The following is a 25481-nucleotide window of genomic DNA, read 5'->3' as shown; positions in this document are numbered from 1 at the left end:
TGCAGCCTTCCTCACGGTGCTGAACAACCCCCTGGCATCCAACCCCCGGAATCCCATCAAGAAGTTGCCGGCTCGACCGCTTCGGTTAATAATGCCCTTACACACTGGAGCGCGCGTGCACCTTCGCAGCACCCTCCGCCACACGCCCACCCTTGCGGAACAGTCTCAGGCTCCTCCCGCAACCCCCCTCGAACTCCCTCATCCCCCTAAGCCTCACTCCTCTCGCTTGGCTCTTGTCTTCACTGTTATTAGAGAGGGCTGGTGGGTCCTGGAAAAGTATTACCAACCTCCGGGAAATGGGTCGTATCGTTCAGGAAATCGCCCCTATCAACATATACACATATAGAGATACCAGGGAGTTCCTTTAATTACTGATATCCAGATAAGGCTCTGCCGATAGGTTATGACCTGGGTTTATATTGGTCGTTGCGGTAGGTCAGCCTAGTTTCTTCGTCAGCACAACGTCGATGGGATCGTTCACGTTGTTTCAGGCAATATTTCCTACGTCACCACCAGAGGCCACGTTGCTGCCAAAGCAATTGGCACCGGCAAAAGTCCTGGTGGACTCTGCGAGTTAGACAAGATGGACAAGATGAATTTCGTCCAGGTTGGTATCTCCTCCTACTGGAATTTACCCTGGTGGGCATTGCAGGCGCTCGATTTATGCTACGTGAATTCGTGGGAACGGATCGAATGCCGTGACTGAAGCGCGTTGGTATTATTACCGGGATACGTCTGCTTCTTCTAAACGAGATCGTTCTCTGAAATAAAGGCTGTCGTACGTTTGCGTTTACAATGGCATTTATTGCCGGATAGTACGAGGCGATAAAGGACGTCTAGGGAGAACGCAGTGGAAAAGATCGTTAAGAGTCAGACGTTCGTGTGGAAGAAATGGATATGTACAGTATACGTTTACATAAGTGAATACAGTCCGGGCTTCTGTCTTACGTATGCGACACGTGGCTGTTTGGCTAATATATATTGCATATGTTTTTTAGCTTTACGGATGCTGCACGCAAAATTGGGGTCCAGTCGATTTTTATTTCTAGCTTAATTTTGTTTTGCGTATATATATAGAATTAATTAATGCTGATTGTACTCCAAGGCAAGTTTTAATACCCACATCATCCCTCTCGGCCCGCTCGTATATCATTTATAAGTTAGAGACCGGCTTGGGGTGAGTTCTGGGCAGCCCCGAGCTGGAAAAAAGCTACTTAAAACTTTTAAGTGTTCCCTAAATGATGTTACGGGGCAATTATTTGAGTTTCCTCTCTGACAATTTTCGCTTAACGAGCTACGTGTCTGATCGGACACGATGTTTTTTTTTTTTTCTTTTCTTTCTAATTTTTACATATTTCTGTCATTTCGAGTCTTTATTGGCTGTTTAATCATAAATGGAGTTTTTCTTCCGACCGCGGCAGGATCGTGTTTCTTGTTTTGTCGATGGGCTGTTTTTCATTAAAGTTTATCGCGAGTCCAATTTTTTTAACGTTTCTTCATTCCGCGCAGTCGCAGAACTCCCTTTCGCAATTTTTACGCGAATCAGAAGGATCTTAATCCATCGTCGCGTAATCCTCAAGTAAGCTGCACCGTCACGCACAAACAGTTTGCTTCGCCGAAACTTCCCCATTTTCACCGGCTCCTTCCTACTCTCCTCTCTCGTCCCTCATGTCTTCACCTAACTCTTCCCTCCCTCCGCCCACCCTCGCGCCCCTCAACACGCACCTAGAGAATAGAAAACCAACCACCCTCCCCTACGTTTCGAACTTCCACATCCCGTCCTTCCCAGAGGAGGAGTTAAGTGAGGGTCTTAAGGAGCGTTCACAACTGCCTAAAGGCAAAATCACGAAACGCAACCCTTGGCTCGGCTGCTCTTCCCGATCATCCAACGATACTTCTGTGTACACTGCACAAGGATGAATCCATCCGTGATAGCGATTCGCATTGATAAAACAACCCCTAACTATATACCTACAACACGTCGTACACCTTACGTAGCTCAACAGTTGCTCAAACATTTAGCCTTTTCCCACACATTTCCCTTCTATATTTTATAAAGAAAAAGTGGTAGACGCTGGATATATAAAGCTCACTGAGAAAGCCCTCAGAGACCCAAGGGATGGTTTTGTTCACACGTAACACACCGAGGACAGTTTTATTTTTCCCACAGAAAGGCACGATACGATTCCAGTTTTTAAAGGGGCCAAATTTTAGATCATCCGTCTCGCCCTGGCGCCTATACCTACGAAGAGATAACTTAAAAATTTTCAAGCGCATCCACTACGCCTTGTGAACGTACCCGTAGACTTTTACTTTTCAGGCCTTTCGTGTCTCTCGCTAGGAACGTGAATGGCGCGCACTCCCTTTTCTAGCCCGCCAACCCCCTACGGACTCCACGGGGCTTGGCTTCCATTGTGCAGACTCGGGAATCGATAGAATCGCGTGCATGCCTCGCGTTATCCACCTGCCCGTTACAGAAGGTCTGGCGCCAACGTGTCCCTCCATGAGTAGTTCTCATGTAAGCCTGACACGAATGATCCCCTAGAACGAGATTGAGGTCCTTTTCAAGGGGGTTGCTGCGAACTTATCACTATGCCAAAATTGCGGAAAGTCATTTAGCAATGGAATTAAATATAATAACTAGAGCAAATGACCGGCGAGGAGTACACTCTAATTAATGGATGATCATCCTTTTTGATGTGGCATCTATCGGACCAAGTACCCTCCGGGCAACCCTTATGGCCATATCCCTTTCGATATAAATTCTGATGAAATTTTACTTGGGTTCAATGGGGACAGACGGGGATGCTCTACCGCACCTTCGAATTCGCCTTCAGGCCCGAAACACCCTGCCGAATGTTTGTCAACACGTTCTTGAGGATAGACCAGTATAGGGAGGGTGTAGCTGTATACTATACCGAGCCAGGGGATGCTACAAGCTTCATTAATTAAACGCCATGCCCGAGGTTCGACCGCGGCGACACAATGACCGTTAAAATTAGCAACCTTAAGGGTTGAATTGATTAATTAAACGCTTCTGTTTATTTCCGTGGCAAAATTTCTCCCTTGCTTTTTCCCTTCAATTCTCTTCATCCACCTCGTGCCTCGAGCATCCTTCTACCCGGGTACTTATCTACCATCCCTACTCTGTCTATATTAGCACTACTATGTACCGTAAACTATATATATATATATCTCAGTGATTCACGATAACAAAGTGAAGGATAATTTTTATAGACACGCGTTGCACTTCGTGATATAAAGGGTGGACAAAATAAAGGTGAAATATACGGTAAACTTATTCCCAGAAGGTCCCGACGCTTTTAGCCGCGTCCCGACGCGTCCTGCCGCAGCAACGGAACACGGGACTGTCGACGTTTTCAAGGGGTGGCTCCGTTAGAGGGCAGATGGAGCATTTCTCTACTCTATTCCGCCGGAATATCCATTAGTTACAGCAGCACTGTTGACGAAGCATGTTATTTCCCTTGTGTGCGATGGGCTGCTACCCCCCCACTAACCCCACTCTAGTCCTTCTAGTCTTTCCCTCTCTCGCTCTCTCTCTCCCTCCTATACTCATTCCACGAATTCATTGCTCTTCACTCTACCCTCTCTCTCCCGCTCCAGAGTCTAACTCCAAGCGTCGCGGTGTGTACTCACCAACCTTCGCCGTTTGTTTGCGGCCGGAATGGCGGTGCGCCGAATGCGTTCCCGATTAAATTCCGAGTTCGAACGTTCTTTATAGTTCAGCCTGAGAGCGGGATCCGCGAACGCGCCAGCCAACCGGTGAAATCTACGAGTAAAATTTCGTATCGTTTCCGCCGAATGAAGAATTAAGGCGGGAGAGAGACACGGAGGAAATTTATAGCGAAATGTAAATATCACGTGACACTTATATCTGGGACAAATATGCATGCAGCTACGTATCTTCAGCGTAACGTAGGCGGCACTCTGAAGTTTCGAAATTATTTAGCACGCCCAGTCACCCCCCTTATAATCCCTTCGTCCGAAGTGCCCGAGGGGCTGTAGAGGGTGGATGCAGGGTGGGCAACAGGCTTTACCGATCTCAGCTTTCTCACTTACACGGTAGATTGAGTCACCCTGTATATACATTATGTATATATGTATAGCCAAGTTACCGTTGTCTTTCTCATTAATTTATGTTCACTGGCGACCAACAAGTTTTCCGGAAATTTCCCACTCAAGTAACTTCTATTGCTTCAAATATTTACTTATATGCTCACTGCTCGCTTCGTCTGTTAACTTAAGGGCGAGTGTGTATATTGCCCGTTGTCTTTTTGCGCTTACTTACTGAATCGTCTACTACTTCGTCGTTTTTATCGCGTTTACTTTTTTCATTTTTTTTTTTTTCCCTCTTGCGCGACCAGCCTCCACGTAGCATCGCATCGATTCCCCTGTCGCGAGCACGAAGTCCAATCGGAAATTTTCGAGACGCACTCTTGCCAAAGCCAATCTCGGAAATTGATTTGTCGGGCAAATCCATAGAGGAGTTTTCAAAAGCCACCGGCGCGCGTGACGAAATCAACAACCTGTAGATTGGACGGGGAAGGGGGGGGGGCGAGAGGGTGGTTTTAGCTTGCGAAAAAAAAAAGAAGGAAAACCAGCATGATTATCTTCCCTGCGCTGCGTTCACCACGTTCGGGGAATTTTGGGGTTCGACGGTATTTTTTTTTCTTCGTATTGGCATTCCGAGACCCACTTTTTATCGCGGGAAAACACAGTCTATTTAAATTAATACAATACAGAGGTAATTAATACATAAGGGAAGAGAAAATATATATAGTCTCAAGGTTTGTTACTGAGAAGTGCATTAGTTATAGGGGTAGATTGGGGAATGACGTATAAGATAAAAATTCTGACAATATTAATTTTCCACTGGACGATCGTCGCCGAAAATAATAGAAGAACCAAAGGGTGCAAAATGGAAGTGCCACCCCTAGGGAATTTACCCTCCAAAAAATGTGTACCGGTAGACGCAGTAGCGTCGACTATAGCTATAATAAATAAATGACGCGTCGTCAATTCAGTGATCGACTGGTTATCGATTAAAATAATTGTCACAGATTCATTATATCGATGTAATCAATAAAATTGCATTTACTGGTTTTCCCAAAATTAATGGTGATACAGAGTAGGTGCACTCGCACGTGTCACGTGAAAGTAAAATTATAGAAATTGCCGAGGGTGCACCTCGTCCCCTATAGCCAAGGGTTCAATTTCACTGATTGATTTCAATTCACATGAAAACTATTAGATGACCGTATACAGGGTGACTTTCTATCTGCGCTACAGTGACTGGGTGTATCGACCCTCCGGTATCATCCCCAAGCAATATACAAAAAGAGATGCAAAGATTTACTGTCAAATAGTATTTAAGGCCACGTTGTTAAAGGTCAAACACCTACGAGTTACGCAGGAGGACGTATACGCTATATGCAATATATTTCATTTCAGTCTCCTGACCGTAAATCCCGTTAATGGAGCGATTCTTTAGGCCTAGTCCAGGGCGCGGTGCGACGGTTCGATGCCTAAGGGGGCCTCCTATACCCTCTCCTAGAGCTCAGCCAGCTCACGAACTGAGAGGAGCGCGAGGTATGCAAGGGTCGGCTTATGAAGCCACAGCCTCCGTTATACCCTCCGGCGGTATGCTATAATCGGGGAGAGAAGGTGAACGTCGGGCCAAAACGTCTGTATATCTCCGTAACGACGTCGTTACGCCGTCATCCGTTAGCGAGAGCAGCTAACGTGGAAGATGCCGACAACCTCGGCCGAAACTGTCGCCCATAGGCGGCAGCCAACGGCCTTTTAAAGGTCTGCCGCAAGGAAGAGGTGGATTCAAGAATCCCTAGAATCCAATACGTAATACCGCATATATATTACTAGATTTCAGATCGGAGTATGACGTAAAAAATTAGACCTACGGATAACATTGGTCTGTTAGCTTGTACCCTTGTCGAGTAGAATGAATAATTACAACCTTAGTCCGTAGGAGGGATGACGAGGTAAAAGAAAAACAAGGCGAGGAAAAATCTTTTGATCCAGCAGGATGCTGCGCGGAACTTTAATAATCTCATAATGCGACCCTAATGCGTCCCTCATATATCGTAGTTTCACGATGCGCGGATAGGCCAACCTAGGGCGGACGTACGCACACATAAGTCTCGGAAATAAAGCTCTTTCCAACTGGATTAAGAAAGCCCCGCGTTCTTAATCTCGGAGGTTTATCAAGGCCGACATAAATCTGCCAGACGTGGGTCGCCGCGCCGTCCTGTCTGCCCTATCGACCGTCGTCCTTCGCTCTTTTTATTCCCTGCAGGAAGTCTTTCCTCTTATCCTTACGGCACTCGTGTCGCGTCTCTTCCTATCTGCGGACTCTAGGCTCTCTTATCCCGAGCAAGATTCCTATACTCTCGTAATGAGGGATTCTTTATGATTTTTCTATACGGTAGATCTATCCTGCACAGTATTACTCCTGGATGATGCATTGACTTGACACTTTTTTTTTTTTTTCAAAAATATTTCTGACTCCCTCGTCATGTCCAAAGGATGGGACTTCGAGGTAAGAAAATTTCCATTTTCATGTTCCCTGCCGTATAATATGCATTGGGTCTGTCCAGTAGGTCGTAGATATCCGGGTCACGCGTTCTCTTCCGGTCTCGTCAACGGGGACCCCGCGAGACGTTCGTTAAATAATTCAGAAGGAAACGCGCGAGCCGGTTTTTCCAGGTCGTCATGGCAACAGATTACAAGGAGAGTAAGAACGGCCTACATCCCTCTCTCAGCTCCTTATCTCCCCGTTTCTCCTTTCGCGAGGGTAAATCTTTCCACTTCGTCTCTTTCTCTCTGTCTATGTTTTTTTTTATCTAGCTGATAATTTATTCGCCGCCATCGTCGGACTAGCTAGATCTAAATAACCCAGCGAGGACGCGAGCCGTTACGTCGTAGACCAACCATAAGTATACTGGCAGCGTCGTCGCGAAATTCCAAAAGAAGATCGTTTTCTTGCGGATCGGGTTTTATATCCTTATACATACATTTATGCCATCCCAGGCACCTTGCGCATGTTATTAGTTTCTCGGCCCGAGGCGCACGTGGATGGCTCACACGTCCACGTGGTACGTATGTGGGACATGGGTTGACGTGGGTATACGAAGACGCCGTGTTAATTCTCGACGGATAAGGTAGAGGCGTTACAGACTCCTCTTTCTTCTTTGGCGTCTTAATAAAACTAGGCTGCCCATTCACGGCCTAATTCAAGAAAACACTGAACCTCTTTCAGCCTTTAACCTGCGCCTTCCATACTGCACGCAGTATGGATACAGACGTGGGTGGTACAGTACGCGTCCCGAAGTACACGTTCGGAATCTTTCGGAGTTTCGGCTGACGTACTATACGTTAAAGTCTGCGAGGGAAGTTGGAATGGATAGGTAAAACGTAAAAGAGATAAATAGGCAATAAGAGCAAAGAAAGAAAAAGGTATATTACTCCGTGAAAATCGGTCAGCTATGGAAGATCGGCGAAGTATCGCTATTTTGAGAATCCCGAGTGTTTTGCGGTTTGCCAATTTTCCACGGGTCATAAAGTTTCTATGTAGCCATCCAAAGCGTCTACGTGTACAATCAACGCGAGTATGTATTAACTATATGGTACATATGTCCTGAGTTTCGCTTGGTATTTTATTTCCCTTTGAATTCAACCATTTCTCTTTATCTCCATTCAATTTCTCTAATTTTTCTTTAATTCCTTGCCCGCCTCCCACGTGCGAGCCGAGGACGCACTTCGTCGCGACGCTAATGGACTACGTTTCGCACTAGTAAAACATTAACCATTGAATATAACATGTGGGTCGAGTGTGTCTTTGGTTTATTTTTTGCTCGCTCAATTACGCGACGTTGCCGCATAATTAGTAATTAACGTAATCCGACCCCCCATGAAAATGTTTCGGGTCTATATACATATATATATGTAAGTTCATTTTTAGCCCTCGTCCCTGTCCGAACGTTAAGCCCTCTAAAAGTCCTAAACTCCATAAAGGTCCCCGAGCCGAATAGTCCCAACCAATTCGTACGTCCATAGAGTACGTAGCTCGCAAGCTCATCAACCGAGCAATTAAATTTAAGTCCGATGAAAACGGCGCGATTAAAAGGTCGTTATTTTTTCTCAAGAGTCTTTCTGGAATATCGACTGAAGAAGAGACCACCTAACCTAATAACTTACCAAGAGCCAGGAGAGATCTCGGGTGGCTTCAGGTATTCAATCCATAATTGCGAACGGGTTTTAAAAGGAGGACATTGCTGCTCTTGCTCGGCCCCGTTTGCCCTGGAGGTTCCTGTACGTGGTTGAGTGGAGTTGAAAGAAAGAAGAGCAACTTACGTTTTACGATTTCTATAACGCGACCCGCGTACGTCCGCGTCTAGATGCCAGTCGCGGCCCTGTGAGTCTCTAGAAAAAATTCGCGAATCCGATTTATGGCGAATCGCGATTCGCGATAATGAGCGGCGAGGTGGCTCTTGGATCTCCTTGATCTCCGCTTTCGAGCGTAACGAGAGGATCCTGACTTGGCTCTGTGATCAACCAAGTGAATCCCGTTGGTCGGTAGCCTAGGCTACCTTTGCAATAATGCAAGATGCAATTTCAGCTGGGCTGTGACAAATTACAGGGCTCCGCCGACACGATCCGTCGTCTCTCTCTCCTTTCTCTACATCCCTTAACGTCCCATCCCTGCGCGATAACACGCATTCCTACCCATAAGGGATCGAGAGGGCAGGGATTACCTTTAGTTTCTACCGAAAGAATTAACCGAAATTCACCGTTCAGCCGTCCCTTATCCTCATTCTCGAAAGTTTATCACGTGCTCCCGATCACAGTCTTATCGTTATCACGTAACCTCATATTTCCCAGAGCAAGCACAGTCCATAAAATTAAATGCGGTCAAACGTCATCCCGATGCATTCCAAGCTCTTATAATAGACCCGACCGAGCCCCCCGTCATTTGGAATGTACATTTCCTTCCAACGTAATAAAAATACTCATTCCGTCCGGCAATCGATTCCTCGATATCGATCGATATCTGAATGCAGTTAAGGGTTACCCTTAAAAAAAAAAGAAATGGAGAAAAAAATATTCATCTAAGGGTAACTCTTATCGTACGACAGTCGTTAAGTCGCTATCGCACAATGAATCAAAATGTGGCCACAACAGTGGCGGTTCTCACGGCGGCGTCGACGTTGCTCGAAAACATCGTAAACGCGGTGGAACAAAGCGAAGTATTCCAGTCTTCCATACTCCACGGGGAGAACTGCCGATGGATATCTTTATGCGGCCTCCGTATGCTATGGGAAATTGCGCGTTACAGCAATACCCTCTTGTACTCTCTGTTCCTGGTTCGACATTAAGGAATCGTTATAGAAACACGGACGCTTAGAGCGGACTGTGCGATTGCGCAATGCCAACGGGCTCTTCCCAATCTTCCAGTCATTCATCCTCGATCTCGTTCGCCTAGAAAGTAGTAACGGTTTCGGTTGTGGACGTCACTTTTTAACCGATTAATTCCAGCCGACGCTGCGACGTTCGAATATGAATCAGCCGACCATGGAATACCGTAGGATCTTCTAGGACAGTTCTCTACAGCTGGATGAATATCAAGAGGACGAATGGAAGAATGATACGATTAAGTAGAATAAAGGGGTATGCATTATATCCATATATAATTAAAGCAACGCACCTACCCAGTACAAATCTTTCCATCACGCCGGTTAGACGCTCCATTGGCAAGTTGCCGGCAGGTGGTATTCTCTCACAGACCGAAGAACGATGAGGCTGCCGACCCTTTGACCCAAGCTCCGTTAACCACCTGTGCTACCGATAATAATTTTACCACTTCCTCGATTAAATCATAGCTGACCGCGCAGGCGTATCCTCGTACCCGGCAAGGGTCCCCACATGCAATTACGTCTGTTTGCCATAGAAAATCCTCTGGTAATCTCAAGGATCCATTAAGATTCCTTCAGGCTCTAATCGATCTGGTATTGAGATACTGTCCGACCCTCCAGCCTGGTCTTTATTACTTGACTCATACAAAACCCGGAAGAGACAATTTCTACTATAGGTTCACCAGCCTTGATCCTTTTCATCCCGTGGTTCGATCCTTCCGCCAGACCTTATCCTTATATATCCTTTCACCTCTTGACGAAGTTCTCCGTGAAGTTGCGTGACGGTTCTCCAGGGCGTTGCTAAGATAGTCGGCGAGTGGGTAAAACCTATAGCACCTAGGTTACCTACCGGTACGTTCCTCTACGTGACCTTATCTATGTCTGCCTACGTCTCCCATTCCAGGCTGGAGAAACGATAGCCCTTGTTCCGACACCGAATGGAGTTTCTGGTTGACCGCTTCGAGCGGAGATCCCTTGGTTCCCGGCGTGTTCAATGTAGCCTGAATTGAGGGAGACTGAAGGGAAGGTTAGAGAGAATACCGACCTAATACCTTGGCGCACGCTAGGGTAAGCTGTACGGCCATCTCGTACTACCCTCCGACCTCCACCTACATACTTTCACCCTCGAGCCCTTGAGGTCCTCAATCCTGGCAACTATACTGGCACACTGATCGATTATCGCTTCTGGCCGAACCCTTCGCGAGTTACCGGAACTCGTTACGCGCGTTTCTTTCGAGCCGTCGCTTCGAATCCGCCATATTATGCTATTACCCCCCCCCCTCCCATGCGTTTCTTAATACGTCATATAGTTATATGTATAGTCTGATTTTATATTTTGGAAGCGAGCATACTGTGAGTCGTAGATCAGGATTATATATAATGTTTATGTACCAGGTACACCTTAAGGTGTATATCTATGTATGAGGTATCTCAGGAAAGCGACAAATCAGCGTCGAGGGACGTCCGGGTCTCGATGTCGCGAAAAGTTTTGACGTCTCCGACTGTCCTGCCATTCGCCACGAATTAATGAGATTCCTTTCGTCCTGTCGGAAAAATATTCCACGAACCAACCCTCCGACCCCTTTCGCCTGTCTATCCTTCCAGGTTCGATTCCCGACTAGCCAACTACCCTTGACACCCCCCCAGTCCATTCCTACCACTGTTATAAAGGGGTCTGGGGGGACAGCTTCAGCGTGTTTGCCCTCAGCTCTGTCTACGTGATGGCTACCGCCGACGGCGGCCCCGAAAGTTTCACGCGTGCTGGAAACTCAGTTACGGATTACGTGGCGATTTTAAACTCATCTCTCTGGGATTTATGTTCCTCGGGAAAATAGCAAAGTGCCACCGTGAGGATGCTGGCACGACGAAGAGAAGAGTGTAACTCGTGTATACATCTAATAGTATATGCTATACCAGCTATGTTTTATACCGACCCAATACAATTTTCCCATCCACGTTGAAACTTCTTACATATTTTATGTCCCTTCCACCGTTGCATTGTGCAGTCACTATCAGCGAGGGTTAACCAGACGTTAGTTTGAAAATTTTCAAATTTATCGACACCACGAGAAAGTTCACAGCTGGCTCTCTTCTCCTGCTGGGATAAATAATCAACCTCCCAACTTTGATAAAAGGTAGATTACATGGGTCATTTAAATTTTTACGTTTCAATCAGTCTTGTTTTTTCTCTGTTGTCTTTGTTAATTATTATCAAGAAGAGGATACCAAACGTACATACATGTTGGAATTTCATTAGAAACATTACGATCGATCTCTCTCAGCGGATGAACAAGAAAACTTATACTCAGCATCCATAAGGAGCCGAGGAGCCAAGCTTCTGAAAAATTGATCAGGCACTCGCATCCCGTCTCGTCCTTCCTATGGGATATATTTTTCTTCCGCAGTGTAGGACGGGGGTGGCCTTTAAGAAATCTCATTAATTTACCCAGCGTATAGCCGCGAGAGTCACCACCGAGAGCTGCTGGAAGCTCGCGGTGCCTGTCAGAACTTTTCCACCAAGTTTTCCTGCCTGTCACGGATCGGAATGCCGCCCGTCGATAATTCCAAGCGTAACAGCCAATCGTCGGGTTCTCCCAGGAGGAGGGAGGCGATGGAGGATGAGTTGCCGACCAGGATCCTGGCGACATATATATATAATACCTAGACAGCTAATGGGAAGGAGCTCAAGTGTAGTTGGGGATAGACATTCTAGATTCACATAGACACCGAATGCTCCCTCGTTCCCTAGGGAATTAATTTAATTGTTTCACCGCGTAAAAACACTTTCCCGTTAGGTTGGTACTTACTAATTCTGAAAACGAACACGCCGCACCCAGCAAAATCCCGGCCGTGCGCTATAGCTACCTTCCTAGTTCGTTTATCGAGTTGGCTTGTGCGAACTTTTAAATTGGAGTTTTGACTGGACGCATTGAAACGGACTTAATGTGATTTCCAATTGGTTCCGAGAGAGTCGAGCTCAGTTTTGCGGACTACGGAGGGAACGAGGGATCAAACCAACCCTCGATTTATGGAAAGGGCTTCGACTCGCTGAAAAAGACCGATTGACTTCGCCGTTTTGACAAAGACTTGCTGAAACGCCTGAAAAATTCGAGTTTCCTTGGCTTTACAGACCCTTCGCTTTGGCACCTTTCGGAAAGCGCGGCGGAGGGGGCAACCGGGGGGCGGAGGGGGCGGGGGATAGAGTGGGATTTCGAGATTTTCAAAAAGTCGCAGTGACGAGTGTCAAAAGAAAAGTAAACCAAAAAATAAAGGAAACGCCTCAAAGAAATACTCGTTTTGCGATTTACAAGGCTTCGTCGCAAAGCTGTAAACACGCTTTTTGATAAACGCTCACATGGTTTAGTGAGTATTCGGCTTATCGAACTTTTGCGTAAGAGGTTGAAGAGGTACGCTAGATATGAGATGTGGAATAAAAAAGAGGCCGTTGCATAAGAATACGTTATTACCTTGGCAACACTTGTTTGTAACCAATAAAATATTGTTCGCCACTCGGAGATTAGGTGTCTCTTGAGATAACAGGATAACGCAAGAACTCAGCAGGTACGATAAGGTACAGTTCGTTGGGAACAGTCAAATTTATCAGGCTTATCAATCACGAAATAAAAGATACGTAAGTCCAAGTTAACTAGAATATTCAATGTGATGATATTGATATACTAGAAAATTCGTAGATTACGATGACTGTACGATAAACATGGAAATTCTAGTCACACGACCAGCGATGACTAAGCGCACGAAGTGTACGCGAGGATTCACGAAGGTTTCCGAAGTTGCACGAACTCGGAATAGTATAGATACGACCGTAAGCATTGCTGGCTTATTATCGACGTCATTTCGTCATACGACGCACCCTGGCGACTCGCTGGAATTCTATCGGCTAATGTACTTTCTCTGTAATAGCCATTCTTTTTTTTTCCTAGTAGAAGATGACGGTCAAGTCATGCCGGAAAAGTGGCGAACCACGGGGGGCGGGGGGGGGGTGGCGAAAACGAAATTAAGAGGATTCGCAATTGAATGGAAACAAGCCGGCGACCATTAAGCGATCACTTACAAAGCCCAGCGGCAATCGAAACCACCCTCGCGTTGATTCCACCTAACTGGAAGTGGACCAGTTTACCTCCTACTACTCCTGCTATTACACCACCTCGTGCGACCTCTCCAGGGCTATCCCACTCCCCGCTAACCTTGCACGGACCACCCTCTCCCTGGGATTCTCCGTAATTAACCCAAGTGCGGGATCGCAAAAACCGATTTCCGAAACGTGGCGTTAAATTAATGTTTGCCCGCTTTGATTGGCCCTCGGCGAGTTCTGCTCGACGTCGCTTGTCGCGTCCGAGAATCGCAGGTGAGCCGGTTAATGGAAGGTCCCTCTTGGATGTGGTGAGTCGACAAAAAATTGAGCAGAAGAAAAAGTGACTGGCAAAAAAATATAAAAAATGAGGACCAAACACGTGAGAGGGATCGACGTTGAAGTATTCATGAGAAAATTGTACAGACGACTGTACCTCCCAATCATTGAAACCACAAGAAAGATATCGACGTCTCCAAGATAAAACTGTTTGGTTTTCGTGAGTTTCACAATTGCCCATATCATGACCCCGTCCGATCTCTATAATTGCCCAGGCTATCTTTTACGTACCTCGGATTAAATTCAACCTGAAATTTAATCCCTAACAGAAAATACCAAACAAAATTCGATACTAAAACGCTCGAAAAGTAAGCGTCCTAGAAACACCACGTGACACGTAAATCCCACGATTTTTTGGTTCAAAAAAAAATTCACTCCATGTCTATATACGAAATCTCATAGCTGACTATGAAAAAAAATAATGAGAAAATAACCTAAAATAAATTCTCCGCAATATAATTCAAATCGATACAAATCAGAGAATCGAGACGTAATGAAGTTGTACCTAGTCGTACCGTGGAAAGTATTTCGAAACGACTCGTAACGCGACATCGGTAGGTATTGTATTCCAATTCCATTGGAACTTTATGGTGCACTCTGATCTCGCAGAGAATACATGCAGACGATGCACCCTCCTCGGTTTCTACGTGAACGAATCCTCTATCCGTTGGTGTATATATAGATACGCGTGCAGGAAAAGCAAGGAGAGATTCGAAATGGCGTACGTGTTCTCTCTATACTCTACTTAGGGGACGTTCAGTACACTTAGCGTGGCGTATCGTATCCGTAACGATACACGCACGTGGGTATAGCCTTGCTATAGGTATTTACAAAGTTTATATATATATATATATATACACATATATAGAAGCTACCTATCTCCAGCAAGCCACCGTACGATACTCACCTTACAAGCTAAGCCGAGTTAACGATACAACCATCTTATAGCGGGCTACACGATAATAATCCAACAATTTTACAACCCACGCTTCGGCGTTACAGCAACTAGTTTGGGCTGATATTATATACTGTATTTTCAGAGGACTCGCGCAATAGCAATACCTTCGGTACGAAAGGACCTGTAGTATTGATAAATGAGCTTGCCGAATAAATTCATGGTGAGATCAGGTAGAAGCTGAAGTGCATATACGGAAGCGGATGTATTAGATAAGCTAAATAAAGATCCACACGTAAAGTTGGTAACGGCTAACTATATATATATATATATATATATATATATAATCTAACATAAACCCAATAGCCAAACCCAAGGAAACCACGAGCCGTACTCAATGACTTTCCGATAGCTGATTCTCCAGCCGGTCGTTTCGTTCAAATAAGATCTGCCAATAGCAATATTAACTGTGTTATCCCTGGCGAAGGTAGATCACGACTTAGAGAAGTCTACCGACCTGAAGTTGGCTGCTGTTTCTTTTCTGATTTCGATGACGAACCGGCCGATGGTATACAGTACACTTTTACTAGGATCTCCAGATACGTTTTAACCCCTTTACTTTATATCTTACTCTCATCCCTTATATAGTCTTCTCGAGGAACTATAAGGGATGGAACTGTCTTATCGGAGTTTGCTCTTTGGGATTTTTACTTTGAACACCCTATAAACCAAAGTGAAGGGGAACGTGCATTACTCACACACTGGGTATATATTTCTCTCTCTCTCTCCCTATATATGTATATATATATACACACTATGTGCAGTAGTGCACAGATATAGATAACCTAGTACAGACCTGCACTCAGCCTCTTAGGCGCGTCCTGAACTCATGCACTCTACCCTCAGAGAGGATGGGCTTGAAAGTAGCTAGAATTTACAACCCCCTAACATTTCACGGGCTCCGTACGTTCGGTTAAGGGTTATCGGTTTATATGCATAGATACCATAGATGCAGTTCCATAGACTTTAATGAAACTACGTAATAAATGTCTAGTGAATTTTTGAAATATTTCTAGTTACTTTTTTTTCAACTTCCTGTTCACCCTATACAATACCCCAGCGGTACTCGCCGTCTGTGACGTGTTACTAAATTTTTTCATCAACCTTCTCGCACGTCCTAAGGGATACGCAGAGTCTCGCAAGCGTGCACGTTACCTTTTCGGCGCGTTAATGTCCCGCATAGCGAGACTCATATATTCGCTAACGAGGTAAAATGAAATAAAAATAAATAGAGCTCGTAATAAATAACCGTGTTTCACGGCACGGTCTCCTAGAGCGTAGGTTATCCTACCCTATATACACGTGTATTAAAACCTGTGTGGTTACATGGCGCTTGGTCAGAGCCAGGCCCAACGTACACTGTACCACTGGTGCACTGCTATTAGCAAGTACTGGTACTGGTGGTATACTCTTACTGTAAACTACTAATACCACTGCTACTAGTTAGTAGCAGTAGTAGCCATCTCGTCCTCCCCCCCTCCCCCCCATGCAAGTCCGTAGTAATTTTTATTAAACTCATAAAACGTTCCACGTGACGTTTTAACGACATCACGAAATGTGTGACTCATCAGCACTCTATGTCGGCGGTAGTTCTATGTGACGTCACTTAATAAATTGCAATCCACCAACGAGATGCAGCATCCCGATACGCTGTACCAACTGAAAAACCGCGAAATTGCAAATAGACTGGCAAACGAATGGTAAATGGATTAAAATTGAAATTCACTTGTCATACCAACCTTATAACGGTGAAACGAATCGAGACTCCAATCCGTGGCTGACTTCGTTCGTAAATTCATTATAAATCTGCTTCCCAGAGAATTTCAAGCGAACTACCCTCCGACGCTCCGAACTACCCTTATCCGGCGCTAAGCTCGATTCCACTACTACGAATTGATTACCGCTAACGATCGATATACAAGTTCCCTTGTTCTTTCCCTCCTTGTGAAAATTTAAGAGGAATGAATTTCAATTCTGGAGTAAACTTTTTTTTTTCTTTTTTTTTTTCCTCTACCCAGACTCGATTCTGTCTGGACAGCGAACAGGTGTCGATTCGCTGCGAAATTCCACGTTCAAGAAAACTCGGCTACTTTCTCATGCGTGGAAAAGAATGTTCAACTGGATGTTACCGCTGGTCAACGATTGAACGGTCCTCTGCTCTCTTACCGTTCCTCTCTGTACGTGGCCATGCCTGATTGGTCATTCAAATGGACAGACTCGGCTTTTAACGAAGTCATTCAGCCGCCTCAGTGAGCGCACAATAACCCACACGTCACTTGTACCACCATTTTTCATAGGTAGATTCGATCCTGATTCCCCGTATGGATGTAAGTACCAATCAGAAAGCGGCTATTGTGGTCGAGAATCGAATGAAATCGAATCCGTCCTCGAGTTTTCCGCATCCCAAATGGTTTATGATTACTTGTAGTAATGCAGTGGGCTTTGATCAAAATGCCATCCTGGGTAATATTATCGGCGGACCAGGGACGTAATTTACAAAGGCAGCGCCCGGCACGAGTCGTTTGATCGTCCGTCACAAGTAAGGGTGGAGTTACTAGGGGATGAATCGCCATGCTGGAAAATGGTGAAATGGTATATTTCTCCGAAGTTTTAGCGCGGAAGGGAAGGTACGAGACAGTGAGACGGAACGAATGAGAATGAAGGGGAGTCAGAGAGATGGAAAATGAGAGAAGAATGGCTGGAGGAGAATCGCGGGTCGGCAATCATGCCCAGCCGAGCCGAGCGGGTACTGCGCTCCTCTCCCTTTGCCCGAAGAATAAACGAATAAATCGTCGTTTCTTTATGCAAACTTGCATTTAATTCGCGGCGAAATAGAAAGGCATTAATTTCGCATGCAAATACTAGGTGGGCGGCTTCTCTCGCTCGACTTGAAACCCCTTTTGCCGGAGAGAAGTTGGGCTTTGGCGGTTGCGGAGAGACAGGAGGGTGGCAGGGTTAAGGGAGGCGAAGGGGGGGCTGAGCTTTGTGTGTGAAGGGGTGGAGGGGGGGCGAAGGGGGTGGACGGGAGGACTTGGGCTTCCAGTCAACTCGAGTCGGAGCGGCTTTCACGGTATAATCAAGATGTTTGTTGATGTCGGGGGGATGAAATAAACGTAAGAGCGGCACCGAGAGAGCAGCCCCCGGGGATAGGCTAGACCGATAGAGAGTAAGGTACGCCGAGCTAAGACAGTGAAAAAGGAAAATAGCATCCCTTACGGGAGGCAGCCTTAGCCAAAAGCCAAACTGTGAAGACTCGGAACGAAAACAAATTGCGTGAGGCTCAGCTCTAACGAATATAAATTTCTGTAAACACTCTGGAATTACGAACCGAAATTCCATAATCACACGTCACAGTACGCTCGATGTAAATATCATTTAAAAATAACTCATAAGAATATTTTGTCTTTCTGTTGCAGGTGAGACAGTTTCATCCACATTTTTCACGTCTGCGACGATCAGTCACAGCCCGACGTTTTGGAGAGATCCGCTAACCGTAAGTACCGGAGGCGATGTTGTGGGCTAGGACGTGTAAGACGGTACGTATGAAGATATAGGGAAAATAAAAGAAACTAGATTTCTGAGTTTCTCGAAGTCCGGTAGACCAGTGCCGTATCTATCGTTTAGCGAGGAGTCGATGTTTTGACCCGACTACGAACGTCACTCCCTGTGCCAAGAAGGGCTCCAGACAAAGCCCACCCCCCCAAACGACACAGCCCGGCGACGTCGACTTATGCCCCCATGCATAATGCATGCCGCAGCTGGCAACATACTTGCGTACGCTGCTGCACTTCCCGCGAATAGACGTTCTCGCGCAAGAAGCGCCAGTTACAGTCAGAGTTCCTGCTGCTAAGGTGTCACCACCGTCCTGACTGGCTGCCAACCTAACCTATTCGCCAGACACTTACCGCCGCCTCCAATCTCGTCGACCCCCAAAGAGAATTAGCTGGGCCACTTTTGCTAGACTTTTTGCGGCAGACTATCAGAATACAGTTGAGACTGCAGCTGTTTCAATAGCGTACAACGAGTAAGAGAGAGAGAGAGAGAGAGAGAGGGAGAGAGAAGATATCTGGAGAATTTATCCGTGCGTAATTCTACCCGGGAAATTGTTCCTCGTATAAATCCTCCGTAAAGTTGGTGTAAGCGCGAAGGAGGAGTTTCTCGGTTTTACGCGAAAGTACCGGAAAACATTTTACGATCTCGCCCATCCTGCTGCATCTTCCTCGTTACAGGTACAGATTCGCGATTGTTCGGTACATATAAGTTACTTGACGACCTCTCGGTTCTCCCGCATCTCCGTAAATTCTCTGAAGTTGCCTTGGATGCTTCTCCCGTACCTATACCTACATACTGTTATCTCTAATATAAACACATTACGCAATGCGTTATTATGCAGCATACGGCATACACTGTACATACGTACACAGTACGGAGACCCTCGAGGTCACGGCGAAACGGATTGTCCTCGCAGGTGCATATAGGATTCTGCCGGTACTGTCGTACCCGAAACTCAGTACCGTTTATCTCATTGTCAGCCCTATAAACGCCTTCGCCATTGCCTGCTGCCCGGAGACGCTTAGTCGCGAAAGGACGAAGAGGTCCTTCCTACTGCACCAGCGGGATATCGAGCGTAGGTGCGCTACGGGTGGCCGTAGTTTACCTTAACGGTCCCATAAAAATGGGCTACTGCCAGACGACCGGCTGCGAGCCGTAGCCGGGATTGTTTGCCTTGGCCTCTGCTCACTTTTTTTTTTAATTTTTCTCTCTAGCCTCTCTCTCGTACTGCCATCTTTTTTCTCTCTCTCTTTCGTTCGCAGCTTCGTCCTCACCTGGACCAGACATCCTTCCGCCAAGATTTTCCGTATTTATCGATTCCTCTACTTCTTCTTCCTCTTCGTTCTTATCTTTCTCTTCGTATACCTATATCCATTACTATTTACTATACTATATACCGTCTCCCGCGACATTCCAGCAGGAAAAATATTTCTCGACCAATGAAACTGGCCTGGACCGCTCCCCTTGAAATTTCACAGCTCATTATGCAACCGAAAGAATCCAGCAATATCCTTCCCCTCTGACGAGTCGCTGTCGAACGCCGAACGTAAAAGAATTTGATATCGGATTCTCCCTACGTCAAGAGAAAATACTACAGCGTTCAAGTAGTGCATTATCTCCTACTATCGTCCTCAGACACAGCAGTCCCAGACTACGCTATCGAACTATCGAACTCCCGCGGAATTACATCCTCGGATAATAACATTTTATGCCGATTTTAATACGCGCTTCCATCGGCTTTACCGCCTTTCTACTACCCAGATCTTTACACTGGGCAATCCATGCTTTCCCGTCGACTTTGCATATTTCTCTACTATCTCTTCTCTGTTCCTCTCTCTCTCTCTCGCGCGCGCTTTACTCTCTCGCCACTACTCTCACAATCGTTTCGAATCGATCAGCAAAGTACGAATAATCTTTATCTCCAGGAGATTATTTTCACCTGCACTTTCTTTTTTTTTTTTTTTTTTTTCTACAGACTAACTCTGATAATCCTTCTCGACCTTTTTGAAAATCCAAACTTTTCGATGAATCCTTTTTCCTGTTAAGTGCTGATTATACCAGCGAGTAGATATTCAAGTACATTCAACAAGCTGACTAATTAAACGTAACAATTGTCGGTATCTTTACTCTACGTACATAAAGTAGCTTAAAGCTTTTACAACCTTGTTACGATTTTACGATACCCGCGCTATTACTCCGCTGCTCTCATAATGTCGCTGGAGCTATTCGTCTAGTGGGGAAAAAAGAGAAAAAAAAACCCCTGAAGACTCTTCCAGCCAACTTCAAAATGAAGCGGCGATTCTGAAACGACGTAAATACAGCCCTGAAGCACGAACTCTGTTATACAACCTACTCCGACATATGTTCCCGTAGCATGTAGCAAATTGCACATACTCGAAGCACGTAGTCCCGATATTTACCAGGCATAGGAAACTCATTGCTTCAAAAACCCTTTTCGTAAAACTTCAAAGCCGCGTTCGCAAGGTTACGCAACTTTGCCAGACCCAACAGTCACATCCACTGAAACGATGGAACGAAGGACACAGCTGTTATAGAGGCAGGTTAAGATTATAGAATCGTCAAGTGTTAATTGCATAACACACGTCGACATTAAGCATCAACTTGTCGAACGTAAAGAGCCAAGTCGCTGCTTGAAAACGTCTATAGCCTAAAACTGTGTACACAGGTACCAGGCGCAATAGCATTACCAAGTGACAAAAGAATACGAACAAGTAGGTATTACATAGCTATACCCAAATGCCTATATAGCTGCTACACGTTACCGTACGGGGTGTCCTACTTTGTTCGGTCGTAAAGAATCGCGCGGCTGTTTGCTTCTTAACTCTTTCGCATGCCGCGTACACGCGGCTACGTAACTGCGGACTGGATACTGAAGACTGAAGCAAACACGTGGGCCAGAAGTGGGAGTCCCTGGCTAGTCGCTCGGTGTGTACGATTCCTAGTGGCGGATGCAGAAGGAGAGATGCTGGCCTCTTCGAGGAGATGGACGAGAGGGATGTGGAGAGACATCAAAGCGAGAATGGCCGTGTAAATTTTGCACCAACAAAGTCCTTTCCTCTATCTCCTTCTCTCTCTCCCACCTGCGCCTCTCCCCTGGTCCACACTCTTCCTACAGTCTCCCCAAGCCTCATTTGACTGTCCTACCCTATCCCTCTGCGTCCTGTCCGTCCACCTTGTCTCTCTGGAGTTTCGCGTGCTCCTGTCTTAAGAAATGGGAGATGATAGAAGCCTGGTGCACCTTATGCCAGGAATAGGAGAAGGTCCCGTAAAAGCCCAGGAGGACGAGAAACATGCATTATAAAAATGTGAAAAAGGTTGTTTAGCTTCGGTGAAGATTGAATCTTTTTCTCTCCCTCCTCGTCCCGCGCGAAACTCCGTTCATACTTGTGGAGAGGGTGGTAGTAGGAAGGTGGGGGGATGGCGGTGAAGAATTACGAAGGTGGACGAGGAGGAAGGAAGGGAAGGAAAAAAAGAGTTACTATGACCGGGGCGTACGAGAGGAGCGGTCGCTGCAGAATACGTTGCGTTGTGTGAAAGGTTCTTTATGTCTTAGCAAGGTCTGCTGGGAATTTTTCTTAGAGGCACGGAAACCTTCTATCCCTCTGTGAAGTATGACGCGGGTACGTCGCGACTCTTGTGCCTCGAGGAAGACGGGCCCGTCGTCGCCCCTAGGCGAGTCTTACACTTTGTTTCGGTAAAACGTTTACTTGCGTGGAAAAATCGTATTACGCCGTGAGATTCTCCCCCTTCGGTGCCGTGTATCTCCTATGTACTTTATCGTATGTTATATAGATACGTAAACATGCTTTAAAACTAATGTAGGTTAAGCATAAGTCTTGTTGGGTGTTATCAGCCTGCGTTACGAGACGCCAGATGCAAGGCGCAATGTGAAAGAAGGATTTCGCTCGTACGTCTGTGAATTCCTGTTCTAGTTAAATGGTCGACTATAGTACGTTCCTTGTTTCAAAGTCGTTCCTCGATTCGCGGCATAATTTCATATTTCTTGGCGCACAGGCTATGGATTCGTCGAGCTCCCGGACAAACTAGACACTTGAATTATGCATTGGCCGGGGGATGCCGGGCTAGGCAGTGGATATAACATAACGTAGCGTCGCTAACGAGCCGAGCGCGGGGAGACCGCGAGACGCGAGTAATGCCTGAAATGTTGAAACTTGAATTTATCGTTGAACTTTTTAATGAAATAAATTACGTGGGAAAAATAGCTCGTACGGTCGACTGCTAGGTAGCTAGTACGCGTATAAACGGTTCGTGTCGTCTAGCGTCGGTAATTGCAGAGTTACCAGGTACTACGGGGAGAGGCTCGGTCGGTAACTCTTGTGGGTTTCTGAAATGCTATATTTTTAATTAAAATAACTCAAGGCTGAATGTTAACACGGTTAGAGGTACGCACCCTTAATTGTATTAGGTTCGACTATTTTCACCTACCTAAAGCCCGTTGATACACTTGCAGTAATTATACCATACGCAAGATATATCCGAATGACAAAATGTCTAAAGAAATTCCAGGGAGAAAGTCACTACGACCGGAGTCACTGTACGGTTCGAGAATGTAGAAAATAATAGCAGAATTATACAGGAGGCCGTCATATGGAATACGGTGCATGCCATTGCGCAACATCGACTACGGCAGTAGGTACGCATAACGAGATACATATGTAATCGTCGCTGTAGTCCAAGTCGACAATGAAAGTTTTATATTACATTAGCCGTATGAAATAATCGTAATAATAGGCAGTCGCGACGCCTCAGCGTTTCTCGGGACTCGGTGACATCACGGCACTTTCACGTGCGCCGTAAAAGGCGTCGGACGGCAAAAGTGGACCACGTCGTTAAGCTAGCCGAGTGACTTAAAATTATGCTTCGACCGGGGAACCAAGTGTTTTCTCATGGCGGCATTGTGATTTATGCAATTGCGGATCCGGAACGGTTTTCTTGGCCCGGGGCCCGCGTACCACGTACTACGCTACTGTACGGTATATGCTATTCCAGTACTATATACACTGCCATTGGATTCTTCTACCTTCCGCATCAGCTCCCGCACTTACTCCCATCCACGTGTCTTTTCATTCGCATAGCCTCGCTCGTTCCCTTTTGACCAAATCGAAATTGAGCAATTCATGCGAATATCGCAACCACTATGGTTCCCCTTCGGAACGAAGCAGACATCGAAATTATCCGATCGAAAATTTTTCCGACCGTCGTTGCCTGCCTTCGTTTTCTGTTTCTCAGATACATCCGCATATACTTTTGTACTTTACTGTACAAGCCGATCCGGCGAACATGTGGCTGACACCTTTAGCAATCTTTATCTAGTACAATTACGCACGTATGCACGCATGTGTCTTTATCTCGATTCATAGTAGAATTTTTTTAATTAATATTCCGGACATTCTTTCACGCGTGAAATAGTGGGCGAGGGACGTTGGGGGAGGAAGACAGAACACATTGAGATGCCGCCCGTACGTTCCGTTTCATTGTAATGGCAATCATTATAATCGAGAAAAACGTGACGGGTTTCTTGCGTTCATCTCGAGTACGTCACGTAGCCACACTACGTTTTGGCTGACGGAGGAAGACAAAACCATTTTAACCCTCAGCAGCCCTTAGGATAATCGCACGTAATTGCACAGCAAGAAAGGACCAGAGAGAAGGTCGACGATAGGAAACATAAACTCTAGCGATAAACCCACGTACATATACACAGATAACCCCATAGTTTTCACCATAGACAATATCACTGTACACAAGCAATTCACCCCATTCCCTATACAGAATGATCAGACCGTAGGGGTGACGTATTCTCCACAGCAATAATGACTCCGGTCAGCCCATCAACGCTCATATCGTACCCCTTGACACACATTTGGCAAAGGATATTTTACCTCATTAAAATGACACTTGGGCTGTTTTACGATTTGTAAATCCTCCTGGCTATACCTAGGGGATTTTCTAACTGTACCATCTACCAGTTGGCTATACGAGTGGATACCATGTCAGGTAAGACGCTATTACCACCCCATAAGAGGGACCATTAACTGCACATTCTACGAGTGTATCCCTACGGCTACTGACATAGCAGTATCGCGTCTGACTTCAGTGAGTCTGTTACTGTACGTATTTATTATCCGACCAGTTATATATTTCTCAACCGTACTCCTTATCCTCGAAATCGTCCTTGTGACACGAAACTCCTCGACTCGTAGCGATTTCCAGAATCGGTCGTTATATGCAGCCTGTGTTCTCCGGATAGGATGTCACGTCAGGTCGACGTGCGACGCAAGCACTTGCCATCGCACACTGCCATTCGTATAATCGTATGAGCGTAAACGTACCCAACGCGCATACGTTGACTATAGACTAGGAATAGGCGGATAGACATATATATCTATACACCCACGTACGTTTATATACGAACGTAGCCTCATACGTACCACGGTACATCGGTACGTCGGCCCTCGGCACTCCTGCTCATGTATGACATTCATAATGTCTATCTATTCACTCGACCGAGCTCTGCCTCTGACAGCGTATGAATTCAAACTTGAATATGTATTGTTAGTACTAAATATATAGTGCGTTCACTGCCTACTACGTACCTAGTACGCTCATCGTTTCTAAGTGTAATTTAATAAGCGCTTGCAATACGTACAGATATACACGTATCCTCGTATACGTATCTTCTATAAGAAATCAAGCTCGGTTACGTATGTAATTTACGTAGTCGGTGAGTAGAAGTAGCATCGTCGGCCGGAGTCACGCTTAGCGTGTAAATCTAGGGATATTTGGGTTGGGACGGTAAGAGAAAAAGTAGCTGGTACCGCGGTAGAAGATAAGGAGGACTCTGGTGTTTCTACGGTGTAACGCGATGGCGACGGACTATAAATCGTTCTGGCTTTAAGCGTTCTTCTTCGTGGCTCTTGCGTTAACGTCTCGTTATACAGGTTTTAGGGAACGATCTCGTATGCAAATATACGCCGTGGCAGAGGGGCGGAGAGATAACGGAAGTCTAGGTCGGCGGAGTCGGATAGACGAGAGGGTGGGCCGCGGGGGGGGG

The 25481-nt window shown here is 45.9% G+C and overlaps 1 protein-coding gene across 3 annotated transcripts in view; it reads left to right on the top strand.

Annotated features, from left to right (window-relative positions):
• The window catches only part of LOC107271027 (Krueppel-like factor luna), a 175161-nt gene that overhangs the window by 133469 nt on the left and 16211 nt on the right, over positions 1 to 25481 (top strand). Inside the window, exon 1 of one of the 3 annotated variants that reach the window (XM_015746590.2) lies at positions 18328 to 18369. The exons of the other annotated variants lie outside the window; for them this stretch is intronic. Within the exon in view, the coding sequence (XP_015602076.1) occupies positions 18343 to 18369 (27 nt within the window). The 5' untranslated portion in view covers positions 18328 to 18342. Of the gene's footprint in view, positions 1 to 18327; positions 18370 to 25481 lie in introns of those variants that run through there. 3 annotated transcript variants of the gene reach the window in all.

This window comes from Cephus cinctus, unplaced genomic scaffold (genome assembly GCF_000341935.2).
Source record: "Cephus cinctus unplaced genomic scaffold, Ccin1 Ccin1_scaffold0867, whole genome shotgun sequence".
Taxonomy (NCBI): domain Eukaryota; kingdom Metazoa; phylum Arthropoda; class Insecta; order Hymenoptera; family Cephidae; genus Cephus; species Cephus cinctus.
The sequence above is the reverse complement of the archived record's forward strand: the minus strand, read 5'-3'. Positions and strand labels throughout refer to the sequence as shown.